Source organism: Lithobates pipiens, unplaced genomic scaffold (assembly GCF_037356315.1).
Source record: "Lithobates pipiens isolate NorthernLeopardFrog02 unplaced genomic scaffold, aLitPip1_a1.2 Scaffold_13, whole genome shotgun sequence".
Taxonomy (NCBI): Eukaryota; Metazoa; Chordata; class Amphibia; order Anura; family Ranidae; genus Lithobates; species Lithobates pipiens.
In genome coordinates this window covers 388,352,730-388,369,503 of record NW_027507718.1, presented here as the reverse complement: position 1 = coordinate 388,369,503, position 16,774 = coordinate 388,352,730, and the positions used below count along the sequence as shown (strand labels likewise).

General features: G+C 40.8%; 1 protein-coding gene across 23 annotated transcripts in view; it reads left to right on the top strand.

Moving 5' to 3' along the window:
- Positions 1 to 16,291, top strand: part of SORBS2 (sorbin and SH3 domain containing 2) — a 423,222-nt gene extending 406,931 nt beyond the window's left edge. For all 23 annotated transcript variants that reach the window (XM_077477325.1, XM_077477322.1, XM_077477324.1 and 20 more), the window contains 3 exons: positions 1,644 to 1,687; positions 3,772 to 3,878; positions 10,892 to 16,291. In XM_077477325.1, coding sequence (XP_077333451.1) covers positions 1,644 to 1,687; positions 3,772 to 3,878; positions 10,892 to 10,953 — 213 coding nt within the window. In that variant the 3' untranslated portion in view covers positions 10,954 to 16,291. The remainder of the gene's footprint in view (positions 1 to 1,643; positions 1,688 to 3,771; positions 3,879 to 10,891) is intronic.
- Positions 16,292 to 16,774: the final 483 nt, after the last annotated feature.

The window sequence follows — 16,774 nt, the reverse complement described above, 5'->3', positions numbered from 1 at the left end:
AAAATATAACGTGCTTCTATGTGTTCTACCCTGATCTGCGTGCAGTAATAATGCTCTGTATTTGTATCCGTGAAAGCTTTATATATTTGCTATAAATAATGCAAACAGATCTATTATGTGTTTTTCATGTGTGTCATTTATTGATATTTGAAGATTTTTGGTGAAACAATGATTTCCAAAGCAAAATTATAGCAAACATTTCTGATAATTGATACTTATAAGGCAAGTAAAATCTGAAAAACACTATTTATTGTACACTTTTTTGAGATTGCAGAATAAAGAGATTCTAGCTCCCTGTAAGCTAGACATACATATTTAAAGTTAAGTCCATTAATTTCCCCATTCAAGCTAAAACTCTTAGACAGAGGAATCTCCCCTGCAACCTAAGGCCGCGTACACACGGGCGGACTATCCGTCCAACTAAGTCCGTCAGACAATCCGACAGACAGTCCGTCCTACTTTTGAATGAACGGACTTGACCACACACGACGAACAGACAGTCCGCTGAAAGCTTGCACGATGACGTGTACAGCACGTACGACGGGACTAGAAATACGACGTCCAATACACTGCAATGCAACCTTCGGCCGTGTAAATCCTTTCTGAGCATGCGCCATACTTAGTCCGTCCAACTTGCCTACTCACGAGCGGACTGTCCGCTGAAACCAAGTTTGGACGGACAATATTACGGAAATTCCGAAAGACTTAGTCCGCCAGACTGTCCGCTGAAAAAGTCAGCTGAAGCCCACACACGAGCGGATTGTCCGCTGAAACACGTTTCAGCGGACCAAGTCCGTCAGACAGTCCGCCCGTGTGTACGCGGCCTAAGACAGCTGCAGCACTCATGGCTGTCTGAATACCTGAACAGTGACTGCTTCTGACTGCACACAGTCACTTGTCGGCTAAGAATTTTCTACCCAGCTCCTTCAATTTTCCAATCGACTATTGTGGACTGAGTAGTGCCAAGAGGGCTATACACAGCTCCGATTTTACTTGATTCAGCAGGAATAGGCCAAAATTTAAGCCATGTATGGTCAGCTTTTATTTGTAATATTACTAGCATTTAACTACCAGCTCATGATAATTAGCATTGAATTATTATTATTATTTTTTGCATTAAAATATTGTATTTTAGGTGATTACCATTAAAAGTTTTGGAGTGACTGACACCAGGAATGTCTCTAGCAAGGAATATCAATGATGTAATTTATAGTTATCGCCTGCCCCACGACCTTATAAGATATACGCTTTAAAACCTAACATGACTGTAGATATGACAGCCAAGAATGGACTAAAGCATTATGGGTGCCATTACTGTAATATATACAGTAAGTAAAATGTCCCTATATATACTGTAGTTCATGAATTTTCATAGCAATGTGGGTTCTCCATACCAGAACTTGGCTATCTAAAGGCATTATTCTTGGGGTGACATTTGTTAGGAGAAAAGAAGTCAATAGTAGCCACGGCACAAACACTTGATCCAACTTCCGTTCACTAGCATAGAAACTATTGTTATCACCTTCTGCTTGCATACTTGTAACCAGTGCAATGACCCTTGTTCAATGACTAACCTATGTTTTTGTTTACAATTTTCATTGACATTGTAAATGATACTAAAGAGTAATTTATATCTCCCACAGCGTGCAGTGTACAGTCATGAGAACATCCAGACTATAGGAGAGCTGTAAGTCAATATTTGTAAATGTTATTCCTACTACCTGTATTTGTAAATTTACAATTTGCTTGCGCTCCTTTCCAGAGTTTATGCCTGGCATAGGTGCAACACATCTCTTAATGAATATCAATCGTCCTTTCCAGTACTCTCTGCTTGTTTGGCTTTAACCTGTGCAGCAGATAATTTAGTGTTATGTAGAAGAGTGTTAAGGAGTAAATTGTCTTTAAAAAGCTATGAGACATCCTGCCCTATTCTTCTCATCAGACTCTTCGGTCGGAGTACAGATGTGAGATGAAGACAGATTTATCAACTGAAAAGAGAGAAATCGCTGTGCTTAGGTTGTAGAGTTTTGAGGTGCCAGTACTAAAAACTTGTAATATCAAGTTTCAAATAGACATGTCCGGTTTGTTCTGTTCTGAGTTTAAATTCGGACTAATTTTCGTTATTCAGAAATTCGGATGTATCTGAATTTCCAAATTAGAATAGTACCAAATTTAAACGAATCCGAAATAACAAAATTCGATTTCGGACGAAATTTGAATTCAAATCGTTTTCCAATTTCCAAAGAGAGATAAATAGAATAGAAAATAAAGGAATAGAACAGAAAAAAAAATTCTATTTAATTCTTTTTGGAAATTCGAAAACTTTTAGAATTCGAAAACTATTCAAAATTGATTTGAAAACAATTAAACAAAACAAATCCCAAAAACAAATTAAATGAATGAAATTAATTTATGAAAATAACGAATCAAAACAAAACAATTTTTTTTTCATTCTGCACATGTCTAGTTTCAAAATAATAACTAAAAGTTCAGAGCTAACAAAAAACAATATCAAAAATAAATTTACATGTGACCAAATCAAATTAATGTATTCATGCTAATCCATTGTGAATCAACATTATATAGTACAAACACCATAAATCAAAGTGTCCATAAAATGTCTGTGAATTTAGAAATAAAGTGCTAATATTTCAGCTTCTCATTCAAAATAGTTTTTTCCCATTCTACTCTCTTATAAAAGTGGATAAATGAAAAAAATCACCCCGCATTCTGTGCTCCACACTCTGTGCCACACAGGATCCTTACCAAATATGTGTAACCACCATAAGAAAATGGTCAAACAATACATATAGTATTAACTGCTACTTTGTTTAATACTATATGTATCTTTTGACCATTTTCTTATAGTGGCCAAACACACCTGCTAAGGATCTTGTGTGGCACAGGGTGTGGAGCATGGACTGCTGGGTGTTTCTTCCATTTATTCACTTTTACAGGAGAGTAGAAATTATTAGCACTATTTCTGAATTCAATTACATTTTGACACTTTGATTTATGGTGTTTGTACTATATAATGCCGATTCACATGGACTAGTATGTATACATTTATTTGATTTGGTCACATGTATATTTACTTATTTTTTTATATTGTTTGTTAGCTCTGCACTTTTTGTTAAGAAAATGTACTAACTGACCTGCATCCACATTGAGCTGGGTTTCTTAGCACAGCAGTAGCCTCCTGCTTGTCACTCTATTCTGTGTAACCCTCCTCGCCATTGATCGATATCTCTCTGAATATAATACCTTGAGCTTACCATATATGGTTCGGTGGGTTGAATGAAAAAACTGATCCAATTCCTTCATCCACACCCCGCACTCCACCGCTCTCATAATAGACTGGTCAGAATACTACTGATCAAGCAGCTTTTATTCAATATGGTAAACACATGGATTGCATTTCAGTCTATCCATGGAAGCACATGGATCAAAAATTGGTTGGTCCCTGCTGAATTTCGATCCATTTATGGCCACCTTTAGCCTACTGCATACTTCCATATAGCATAGCTGTTATTTACTTATGAATTAGTAGAGGTGTGCTGAATTGCACTGCCAAGAGATTTGGATCAGTGGAGCTTAAACATCCCTGACCTGAATCACAGTGAGGATTCTTGTGGTTACCAGCAGCCAAAAGAATTTATCAAGAAAATCAAGGTGTGCCCAAAGCAAAACTAGTATAGAAAAATAATGTATAAACTGTGTATATCCATAAGGTTGTGATCTCTTTTCTGATATTTTTTTTTTTTTTAATAGATATCAGTCTCTGTACAACTATACCCCACGTAATGAAGATGAACTGGAGCTCAGAGAAGGTGATGTGATCGATGTCATGGAAAAGTGTGATGATGGATGGTTTGTGGGTAAGCACTGCCTTTTGTTTTCTAATTACTAATCAGAAGCCATTTCAATTTGTCTTATAGGAAATCTGTCAATGTAATTGTTACCTGCCTTTGTAAAGGCTTCTATCTAACACTGCAAGTTGCCATTGGCTGGCTTCAGGAATCCTTACTAGTTCTGAGCTAGGTGCCACCTTCCAGAGACAGGCGCTCTCTAGATTGTCTACCGGTAGCAGCAGTCAACTAGTGCAGATCTAGTGCAGGCTTTTTTTTAATCTCATCCATTTTACAAGGCTATCCTTAAAGTAAAGATTGCAAACAAATCATGAAAAATACAGCAAATTAAACACTTGGGGGTGAATTGCCAGAGCTATTAGACCTGTGAAACTGCAAGTACATTCATTTTGTGCAAATGGGGGCAACAACTACTGTTTTGGGCTATTTTCTCAACAGATTGAATGTACTTTATTCATAGAACACAATGAATTAAGCAAACTGCATTATGGCCACTAGATGAAGCTGGTGATCATAGTAAATAAATAGTGAATTACTATGATCGTAAGTTCCATCTAGTGGCCATAATGCAGTTTTCCTGATTCACACTATACTTATAAATGAAAGACATTCAACAACCCTTAGCAACAGTTCAATGATTAGGAAATACTGCTCAAGGTGTGAGTGCTGCAAGTTTAGTGTTGCTCCCAAATCAGAGGTGCCCACCCGGCTCGCCTCTAAGATCAACATGGAAAAATGGATGAATGCCTGCACACTCCAGAAGGATGCCAAAATCTTTATTGTAGTGCTCAACAAAAAAAAAAGCATATACAGCACAGCAAGCACCAGAAGATGAAAATGTTAACACGTTTCTCGCAGATAACAGCGCTTAATCATAACACATTGTCTTATGAATATAAGGATTGACCAAGTCAAAAAATTGGCAGACTTTGTGGGCACACAATGAGAAGGAGAATCAATAAAAAGGTATACATTTTATTACAGCATAATTAAAATAAAAAAAACATATAACCAACATACAAACAACCCCCTGTATTGACACAGTTACCAGTTACCCAATAATGCAGTTACAGAGGGCTGGATATAAGATACAAAGACTGATTTCATAATGTATCAAAGTAGGAGAAGAATTTCTGATCCAGTAATGCTCGTTTACGCATTTCACTGGTGCTGGTATATTTAAAAACAAATGAGTACATATATAGGTATTTAGTTTAGTATGTATCTATAGAAATATAACTATGGTTGTTACAACATTTCTCCAGGAGGAGTACATACACACAAAGATCAATTACATATAGACATGACAACATGCATGCTTGCCTGGTAAACTTGTGGCTCAGGGTATGGGAGAACATCATAGAACTAACAGACAACTGAAGAGGCGAAATTTCAAATTTTCATGTGTGTGTATGGTAGTAAGATACACACATATCATGTGGTCTATGATAGGTACTATTAGATAAAACAGAGACATATGCATTATGGACTACAATGCCCCTGAAAAAAAAATCCCCAGATCAAAAAACGGTTTATACTAGAATGGCTCTCACCTGATATACAACGGTCATGTAGAAATATTAGAATATAAATCACACAGAGCGGTAAGTAGTCACAGATGCCTACTATAAATGTATTCAACACAGTATCTAAAAGTAGACAAAGTCCATGACTAGGTGTTAACCCTTTGAACGGGATATATATATATAGTGGAATAGAATGCAAAAGAGATACAAAAGATATATATGGACGGTACTTGCCAATAGTACAGAGAAATGGCCCATAGGTACAGAACCGATGTATTAAATGGACGAGTGCTCAATCTCCTTAAGTATAGAGACTGATAGCATGTGTAAAAGAGGGGGCATAGCAACCTATTAAGTATTTAGAATATATATGGAAAAGCCTAAATGCAGGTACAACTGACAAGAAAAAGACAAATAAGAAGACGTGAAAACCCACATGAATATATGTAAATATTGCACTTATCCTATTTTGTTAGGGCTCAGGTCAGTGTTGCCGCATAAGCAGGGGAAAATGTGGCCCTATAATAAAAGCAGTTATATAGATGGAATAAATGTACAATTTCCAAGAAAGATGTCACATAGTGGTTCGACACTGCACCCCTGTGTATGGCTTTCCTCGCTGTGTGTAGCACCCAAACCCATGTGTGTTCCATCTTATATAGAGACATGGAAGTGACAGAAGGAGGGGGGAGGGGGGTGTGGCGGCACAAAAATGGCACCAAAAAAAAGCCGAACCAAACATGAACATGTCATTTTTTTTCTACAAGTTTATGTCACATGATCATGAGTCATATGATCAAAGTCATGTAACCATATACCTACCCTCATGTAGTAGGGCATGGAAGTAGCAGAGGGGGAGCGTGGCGGTGCAAATATGGTGCCAAAAAGTCACATGACGTATAACAATGCAATGTGACCGTGGTCATGTGAGCATAGTCATGTGGCTGCAAGCTACTTAAATGATTGGGCAGATAGCAACATGTGACCATATACATCCCCTCTAGTAGTAGGGCTTGGAAATAGCAGAGGGGGAAGCATGGCAGTGCAAATATGGTGCCAAAAGATGCCCGATCGCATGGCGTATAATAATGCCATGTGATCGTGGTCATGTGACTGCCAGCACTTCTTAAGTGATTTGGCAGATATCAACAGGAAGTGAAGAGGTACATAGAACGGTGCAACAAACACATATCCAGGCTAACATACCCACCATCAAAACTCCGCCCCAGATAAATGGACAGACAAAAGAGCCATCCATGGTAAATAATATGCGGCAGACAACACAGTGATATATCGCATGATCACCACGCATAAAGATCCGAGGAAGTGGGCCAGCTGTCGAGCTCTCCAGCTATTCAGTGCCACTGGAACTTGTTCTCGCATTATGGTACCCATGGGAATCCAGCCCATTGGTCCCATAAACAGAGCTGCTCTCCGAAGCCCCTTCGGGGCTTGCCCGGTAAAGGCCCGATCATGCAGGCCTGGAGGGAATCCAGGGTGCCCCACAATAGGGGTCATAGGAGAAGGAAAATTAGTCAGATTGGATAGGCGAAAAAAACGCTCCATCTCAGCGAGCGAGGGGCCAATTAACGGGTGAGTAGTCACACATGACTCCAACTGCCCCCCCGCCCAGGGCAGGCCAGCCAGAGGGGCCCGTGCCATTTCCTGTTCCAACTGGACCCAAAGCTTCAGTTCCCTGTGTCGACACCAGTCAACCACGCGCGTCATGTGCGTCGCTGTGTAGTATAAGGCAGGGTCCGGGAATCCAATACCGCCCCTCAGTTTTGGTCGCAATAACAGTGTCCTACCAATCCGCGGATGTTTGCCGCGCCAAAGGAACTTGGTAAAAATTGAGCGAACCGCACGAAAGAAGGACTGGGGTATTTTAATAGGTAATGCCTGTAAGAGGTATAGAAGTCGTGGCATTGCGTTCATCTTTAGCACGTTACAGCGCCCGAACCACGATAGAGCTAGAGGGTCCCATCTTTTAAGGTCCGCTGTTAGCGTCGCCAAAAGTGGCTGGAAATTCAGAGAAAAAACGTCCTTGGAGTTTGCTGGTATTCTAGTGCCCAAATACTGTATAGACCGGGTGGCCCACTTAAATGGGAAAAACGGTCGTAGACCTGCCAAAGTGCGGTCCGATATAGATACATTCAGAGCCTCTGACTTCTGAAGATTGACTTTAAACTTGGATAAGGTGCCGTATCTTTTTAATTCCTGTAGCAGTGAGGGCAGAGACGTTATAGGTTTTGTGATAAAGAATAAGAGGTCGTCCGCATATGCAGCCACTTTGTGATGATAGTGATCCGACTGAACCCCGCTTACATTAGGGTTGTCCTGTATGTGTCTAATAAATGGTTCCAGGGAGAGGACGAAAAGAAGGGGGGAAAGTGGGCACCCCTGCCTGGTCCCGTTGGAGATCTCAAAAGGCTCCGAATCTATCCCGTTAACCCGGACCGTGGCAGTGGGACTAGAGTATATAGCGGCTATCCAGGCCATTATCGATTCGGGCATACCGAAGGACCGTAATGTTTCCTGGAGAAACCCCCAATCCACCCTGTCAAAAGCTTTTTCCGCATCAGCGGACAGGAGTAGAAGTGGGGTGCCTGATCTCTTCGCCTGCGCTATGACGTCAAGCGTCCTGACAGTGTTGTCTCTCGCCACTCTGGATTGAATAAAGCCCACTTGGTCAAGAGCCACCAGTTGTTGCATAAAGCCGCTGAGCCTGGAAGCTATGATTTTCTTGAAGAGCTTAACGTCACAGTTCAGGAGAGAGATGGGCCTGTAACTGGCGCATAACAACGGGTCCTTCCCAGGTTTGGGAATCACAGAGATAGATGCTCTTAGCATATCCGGAGGTATGGGGTGCCCCTCCAGGATAGCATTAAAGGCTCTAGCAAATTGGGGGGCCAACTGTGTCTGAAAGGTTTTGTAATAGGCAAGCGTAAAGCCATCTGGTCCCGGAGCCTTACCCGGCTGTGTGTCCGCTATGGCTGCCGTCAGTTCTTCTACGCGGATAGGTTGGGATAACAATTCTTGGTCAGTCGCAGAGAGCGTAGGTAGATTGGTCTCTTGAAGATATTGCTGGATATTGGAGATGGTAGTGGCCGGAGCGGTAGCTGCCCGGGACTGATCTAAATTGTAGAGCTTCGAATAGAACTCTCGGAAAGTCGCTGCCAGGTCCGGGGAGGCATGTATCTTGGATCCCGTCGAAGTGGATAGCGCATGAATGTACGATTGTGCTCGCTTCACCCTAAGTGCGTTGGCCAATAAATGACCACACTTGTCCCCATATTCATAGAATGATCGTCGCGCCTTAAGTAGGACGTGTTTGGCTTGGTATAAAGAGTGATTTCTAATTGCTTCTCTCGTCTGGAGCAGCTCCGCCTCTAGTGCGGGATCAGAGCTTGTTTTGTGCCTCTGTTCCAGTCGATGGAGGTTCATCAGGAGGTCTATCAGAGTTTTAGCCCGTCGCTGCTTTGCAGCGTGACCCAGCTTAATAAGGATCCCCCTGATGACACATTTATGGGCTGCCCAGACGGATAGAGGATTAGATACAGAACCTGAATTGCTGGCAAAGAAGTCTCGCAAGCTAGTGTGAATCTCCGCCGCCCCATCGGGGTCTTTGAGGAGCGTTTCGTTCAAACGCCAAAGCGGCGTCTGCTGGCGTAAATGTGGGATCGTAAGTTCCAGAAGGACCGGGGCATGGTCAGAGAGCGTTATCTGGCCGATCGCTGTTTTAGAGGCGAGGGGGATGGTGGAGTGCTGGATTAGAAAAAAATCGATCCTGGAATAGGATCCGTGAGTGGGAGAATAGAAAGTGAAGTCCCGGTCTCGTGGATGGAAAATCCTCCAGATGTCTACCAGTTGATGGCTATGTAACAACTCTTTAAGGGTACGACGTGCGCTTTGGGATAGCGAGGAGGACTGTACCGAAGAGTCCTTAGAGGGATCTAGGGTAAGATTGAAGTCTCCGCCCACAATAAGAATGCCCTCACTGAACGTTTCGAGCGTGGCTAGAAAAGCATCCAGGGCCTGTACTTGATTCGTGTTTGGCAGATAGTAGTTAGCAAGGGTAAACATGTGGGAGTCTATTGTTCCCTTTAAAAGCAGGAACCTGCCTTCTGGATCTCTAAGTTCATCCCAATACTGCCAGTGGAGCGATTTGGACAGTAGGATGCTTGTCCCTTTGGATTTAGATGAGACAGATGGGCTATGGTAAGCCACCGGGAATTGCTTGCTAGCAAGTTTTGGTACCCTGTCTGCCCGAAAATGGGTCTCTTGGAGAAAGACTGTGTGCTCTCTGCCTCCAGAGTTCGGGCAGACAGCTGGTTCACTTTTCTGGGGAATTGAGTCCCTTGACATTCCAGGAAAGGAACTTAAGAGCCATGGTATCGGAGTACCCGCTCCCCGAGAGGGGGGTAGGAAGGGGGAGAGAGGGGGGGAGGAGGGGAAGGGGAGGGAAAAAGCGAAGGGTGAGAACGAGGGCGGAAATAGGCTCAAGGAAGAGCTGGGCGAAAGGGGAGATAGAAGAGGGGAGGAAAGAGAAGAAAAACTATCAGGGGGTATATCTCCAAAAAGGAGAACTACTGCCACCAGGGCAGAGTGTACCTAAGGTGGGGGGTGGTAAGGCACGGCCAAGCGTGGAGTCCCAGCCATTGGGACCCCCACAGCAACAGCAGGAAGTAATCTACATAACATTATAATAATAGGACAAAAAGACAACACCAACATGGCAAAGATAACATTTAACCCCAATTCACATAGAAGGAAACCAAGTGCGTCCCGTGGGGACTCAGAAAGTAATTTAACCCAGACCCAACATCTGTTAGCAACAGCCACAGTATCGTGCCCAGCAAGCCCGAAATCCCGTGGGGAATGTAATATGGTGAGGAATGGGGGCCATCCCACATCCTCCCACCCACCTCCCCCAGACCCCCTGACACCCGATCGGTTACATGTTTTTTTAATTTTAATTATGCTGTAATAAAATGTATGCCTTTTTATTGATTTTCCCTTTCATTGTGTGCCCACAAAGGCCACCAATTTTTTGACTTGGTCAATCCTTATACATATATTTTGGATGATGGCATGGTAAGGGTCTTCCCTACCTACATTGTGTTATGATTTAAGCACTGTTATCTGCATGAAAACACTTAACATTTTTTATCTCCTGGTGCTTGCTGTGCTGTATATGCTTTTGTTTGTTGATCAATACAATAAAGATTTTGGCATCCTTCCGTAGTGTACAGTCATTAATCCAACATTCCACCCTTAGCAACACAGGTAGATACAGTTGCTTCTGAAGTCTCAGCACTAGTGACTGCTCACCCCTAATTCTGCATATCTCCCTTACCTTTTCTATAAGCAAAATTAATACAATGGAATTATATAATCTAAAGACTCTATATGAGGGCCCTGGCAGCCAGCTTGCCTACAAATTGTCTTATTGTAATATGAATACACGCTCTCTAACATACTCGCCTCTCTTTACAGGCACCTCGAGAAGAACAAAGTTTTTTGGGACTTTTCCTGGAAACTATGTGAAAAGGCTGTGATCGTGGTATGCCTGCTACCTCACTTGACACATCTGTGACTTTGCTAGGAAGCACGCTTCTCGTCTCTGACCAGAATCCGTTCATATGTAATCCTTGCTGCCACCCGCCAATGTTTTATAGCAGTGTTAGAGCCAGTCCGGCCCTGTTCTCTACACTACTGATAATATTCTTGCACCAATCATTATTCTTCACCAAATTGTTATAATCAGGGCACCCACTGCCTCTATATGTGTTTTTGTGAAGCTGGTTCACTCAAATAGCGTTACAGTGCAAGACAATGCAGCTAAAGGAGGTGTTAACACATTGGTGTGTTTGGTTACATGAACTATGTGAACAAAAGAAACCGAAAACAGGTTTACAATAAAGTATCACTGGTACAAGGATCAGCACAGGCCTTGTCTCTCTAGATATCAGAAATGTGACAAGTTTCCTGAGCCAGTGCAGGTGTTCAGAGTCAAAGAATCCAAGTTAAAATATTTAAATGCTATTATAAAATGATCCTCTGGATTGAAACTACATTTTCCCCTAAACTGGAAGCAACCAGTTGTATTAAGGAAGATTTCATTACAATCTTTTCCCAAACAGAATAAAAGTAACAAGAATATATTCTGTTGCATAAGAATGTTTTACTATCATAACTTCAGTGGGGGAAATTTAGGGAAAATTTATGAAAAACTTGCACATTTCAATATGTGCAAATGTTGATGAAATAATAGAAACCAATGACATTCTGTAATTTTCTTCATATGCACTAGAAAATTAAAGCAAATGTCCAATTGGTTCCTGTGAACTGCGTGCATGGGTTATTAAACAGGATTGCAAACCTAAAGATAATGGCAATAATGACAGATACTATTGTGGCTCATTGTACCAAAGAACACAATGACAATAATAGTTCTCAGAAAAAAGCATTTTGGCAATATACTTGTAAGACATTGCATTCCTTAAATATCCATACTGCTTTTTGTACCTTGTTCACATTCTGTCAAATAAGGACTGATTGTTTAAGCTGGTATAACACAAGTCTCAACCTCTCTGCCATAAAACCACTTCTACATTGTGTCTTATAAAACCCATTCTAAGCCTAATCTATATTACCGTGTAAAGCAAAAATAACTGTATCCTGCAGCTGATTTGGTCTGGTCCCAGCATCAGATGTCAGCCGCGGATTCGCTGTGTAGGTGGGTGCAGGAGAGGAAACTGACAACAGAAGCCTCATAAAAAAGTCTATGGATGACGTGCCCACGATCGAGTGCAGAATAGGTAAGTACAGCGAGTTTTTCTCTACAGCGGTGCTGTACTTGCCTATTCGGCACCCGATCCGGGCTGCTCTCCAGCGGTGGATGCTGTGTGCAGGAGAGGACCAACAACAGCTGTGAAATGAATAGGAAGTGACGTCACCCATAGACTTACTATGAGGCTTCCATTGTAGGATGCCTCTCCTGCACCCACCTACACTGCCAAGCGACAGCTGATGCTGGGACCAGAACGAATCAGCTGCAGGATAGGTAAATACAGTGATTTTTGCTTTACAGGGTTAGATAGATTAGGCTTAGAATGTGGCAGAGAGCAGGTTTAGCATTGGTTAGGTTTTACCTGGACTTACACTTTAAGCAAACCAGTCTGACATAGTTAAACAAGACTTTTCTTTTTTTTTTTTTTTTTTTTTTTTTTAGCCCATTTTAGCTTTAATTCATAATCCATTAAAGTACTGCCATTGACCTGAAAGAAACTCAGATGAAACATATCTGAATTTAATGTTATGAAAGAAAATTGGCTTAATCGATAAAGATGATGAGCAAAGTGTAGAAACACAGCAGCCAAGCCATCTTATTCTTAGAACACTAAGTCAGTGACACATAAATTTTGATTGGCTGTTATGGGTTGCAGCTCTTTGCATACCATCATCATTTTTTTGTACTTGTAGAATATACCTATATTTTTGTCAGAGCCAGTGCTGGATTATCTCTCAAGAGGCAATGATGGAAAATACTCATAAGAAGTGCTCATAAATATAGCTGCTACCTTCTGTAGCAAATTACACCTAATCTATCAGTCTCTAGGATACCAGTAAAAATAAGATACAATAAAATAAAATAGAGGGGAAATGGCATTAGGGCACCGAAGAATTTTATAGAAGTACAGAAAGCAAGCATTAGTTATGTGGGAAGCAGTTTGAGTGATAGTCTTTTCATTCATTTTTCAGAATTTCCTTTTATTAATGCACAGGGTTATCTTAAATGTTCATTACCAAGCATGATATATTAATATCAAGTTTGCTCACTTCATATATCTATATATAACATTTATACCTGAGTTTCACATTTTTGTGTATAATTCTAGCATTACAAACCAACAATTCACTGTTGCTAAGACAGGGATTTGCAATCACATATGGTTTTAAATATACAGACTATATTATATTATCTAGTATGAACATACACCTATTTGTACTGCAGCAGTGCCATAATAATTGGTTGGTTGCCGGTATGAAGCACACATTTTAATAGTCTGCTCAAAATAGCACGTTGCGGTAAAAGAGTGGCAAGATGGGCTATTTACCATGCATTGCCACAAAGCATGGCAAATACCGAAACAGCTGTTTTGCTATTAATTTTGATTGGTACCCAATCCCCCTATGTGGCGCATCCCCATACACTTGCGTTACAGTGCGCCACAGCGCCCAGATCAGTACAGTGTTTCTTTAATACTTGAATGCTGCAATTTAACATGTGTGCATTAATATTTTAGTGTGAACAGGCCCATAAAGCAGGTTTTATGTGGGATGAGTGGTAGCTCTTGTAACACCAAACCTCTTTGAAGGAATACATGTGTGGGAGTTTTATTCATTATCTATAGTCCACACAAATATGCTACTCATCACATGGCAGTCCAAATCTCAAGAGTCAAGTAGCTGACTCACCTAAAAAGTTCTTGTGTTAAAATCATCCCAGTCTGCCATTACCAAGAATAGAGGGACCAGCTGCTGAATTCTACAATATTTTGTCCACCTCGCAGAAAAATACACTATTATCTCATGGGTCTATTGGGACTACAGTTTATTTTTCAATAATATCTGAATTGCCAGAATCTCCATCCACATAGTCTGACAATTAATTTTTTTATTGGCTATAGGTAGTATTTATTTGAAATATACATATAGCTTTTTCCTCAAAGCTGCCAATGCCCAAAGTATAAATGACAACCGGTTTCAAAAATGTAAAAAATTTGAAGTTGAATAAACATAAATTGGATAACTTATTTTGGGTAATAAAATCCGAAGTACAACGAAGTACAAGTAAAATCTTATTGGTGTATATGTAAAACTATGCCCACAATAAGTTCAGCATAAAAGTAATTAGAAATTGTTCAGTTACTGGAAGTTCATCCCCCATCTTTTATTTAGATGGTTGCTGATGAGCAATCCCCCCTTTAAATTTTGTGTTTAGCTGCCTCAGCTCGAGCATAGGTTCACTTTAAGAAAAGTGTGGCATATAATAATGCTCTTGGGAAGTGACCCTGGAACAAGGGCAGAATGCTTACAAGTAAACGTCGAGACTTTAGCAGAATAAGCGGAAGAATAGGTTGGCACCATATGAAGCTTATTACATGTATTGCATTGTTTTCTAGACATATTTTGATTTTAAACTATCCCCTAATGGATACAGTATTTTTTAATATTTGCTTTATTTAAGTAAATCTTGTGAGAAACATGGAGGCTTCAGACTTTATCCTGAAAATGTTAGTTGCCTGTTAGTCTGACCCTCGGGCTTTAACCATAAGAAAGTATGTGGGTCAGGAAAGTTAGAATAAAGTCAGAAGTTGTTATCTACATACTTGTTCTGGGTTATTAAGCTATGCATTTTACTTTAGCAGAATGAGAAATCAGCTACAGCAGCCTCCATGTTCCTCCTTGTGAGCCCTATTCTTTTTAGGACATGTGACATAAAGATCGTACCACCAAGTCTACTTTGGAGCTTCATCCTGGTTGGATGTTATCTGATACTCCTGGGGGAAGAGCCTTCCAGAAATTGATTGGCACCTCTTGATTAAAAAGGAGCAGGCTCTCTATTCCTTAGACTTCCACACTCTTCAATGTACTTATGGAGCATAAGGGCAGCAGTCCTGCAGGCAGGTTTGCTGGGTTTATTCTGTGTACGCTACCCGTCACACACAATGCATTGCCACATATTGAACCCTTCACTAAATATCAATTTCTGAAACTCCCAGCTGTTAGGATATGATTTGTTATATTTGGTGCAGGTACTGATGCAGCTCACAACAACAACAACAAAAAAACCCTAAACACCAAACTGTCCTGACCAGTGTTATATTTTAGTTCCGCAATTAAGGTTTTTGATAGATCCAGTTAGCCATCAATTTAGAGAATTGGTCCCTAGCAGGCCCCCCAACTATATACTGAGGTGTGCTGAAAAATGAAGCATAACTAAAATAGCAGTGTTGTCTAAAATGTTATCGCCTATGAAGAGGCCCCACCGATAAAAATACAGGGTCCAATATCCAGTCCACAACTTCCTCAGCACCTTAATAAATAGTGTTTACTGCATTTCTCCTTTTTAGAAACACAGGTGACTCTAAAAAGTGACTTTTCTGTAGTATTTTGTACATATATTGCCCGGCGTCCATGTACAGAGCCTCTGTCCTGTCTCCTTCTCTAAGCCTTGTTGTAATTGGGAGCATCCGAGCCAGCGTCAGGCTGCCAGCTTTTCTCTGCTCTTTGTCACGCTAAACTATTGAGACCTGTAAAATAGTCTTTTATGAACGATTTTGTGAAACAATGAACTTAGTTTTACCAGTGGTATCTAAATGTACATATTTATTTGTAACAGAGAAATGCTATAAAATAAACATCCCTTTTGCAGTATACAGGATTTCATGTTGAAGACATAAAGAAGCTTTATATTTGAAAGGCTCTGAATTTTCAAGTTGTTCTACTGCATGCAGCTTTGCTATAAACACCTACTGTTAATGGCGTTCCTAGGAAGGAATTCAGTGTCCAGTTCAGGCATGGGTATGCTTCACTGTCCAGCTGCCTCTGAGCATCAGCTTTCCTAGGGGCATAGTTGGCTGGTGGCTAGGTGTCATGGGACGTGTTTGGGTACAAACAGCTGGATGCTTGCCTATACCTGCTCTAATGCCTGTATTATTTAAAATAGCACTGTTTCTACTCTGTATCTGGTTGAAAAAAAAGTGTTTCATACCTGGCTACCAGATAATTAACTTTAAATTCTTACAAGAAAATGGTATTTGTGTTATTTTCTGTTGGTTTGTTATTTTTCTTCAATAGACATCTAATAAATTTTGCCTGAATAAACCATGAAGCTGTCTGTCTTTACTGTAAAAGCAATACAAATGGCATCATTGACACCTGTGTATATATAGCAAGTATAAGAATCACAGCACAAACTAAAGATATGATGGGGGAAACCGGCAAAGACGGTAGCTACCCCTTCACGAAACCCAATGAGATGCATCCAGCTAATGAAGTCTGAAATCCCCCGTTCGTACTTGTCTCAGGTCAGGGACTTGTGGACCTCTCCTTTGAAGCTGTCATGCAGACTCTCTGTCCTTGCACAAATGGGAAGGTCAGTTCTGGACTAACAACTCAAAAAATATTAAAGTATAACTAAAGACAAAACGTTTTACAATTTTGAATAGAGTGGAGAGAGTTAGAACACCTGTCAGGGTTTTACTGCCGCCTGTGCACCCGTTAGGGAGGTCCACTATCTCTATTTACATTGTTGAGGGCTAATTCACACAAATGCATTGATCTGCATTTAAGCTCAGCTGTAAAATGCAG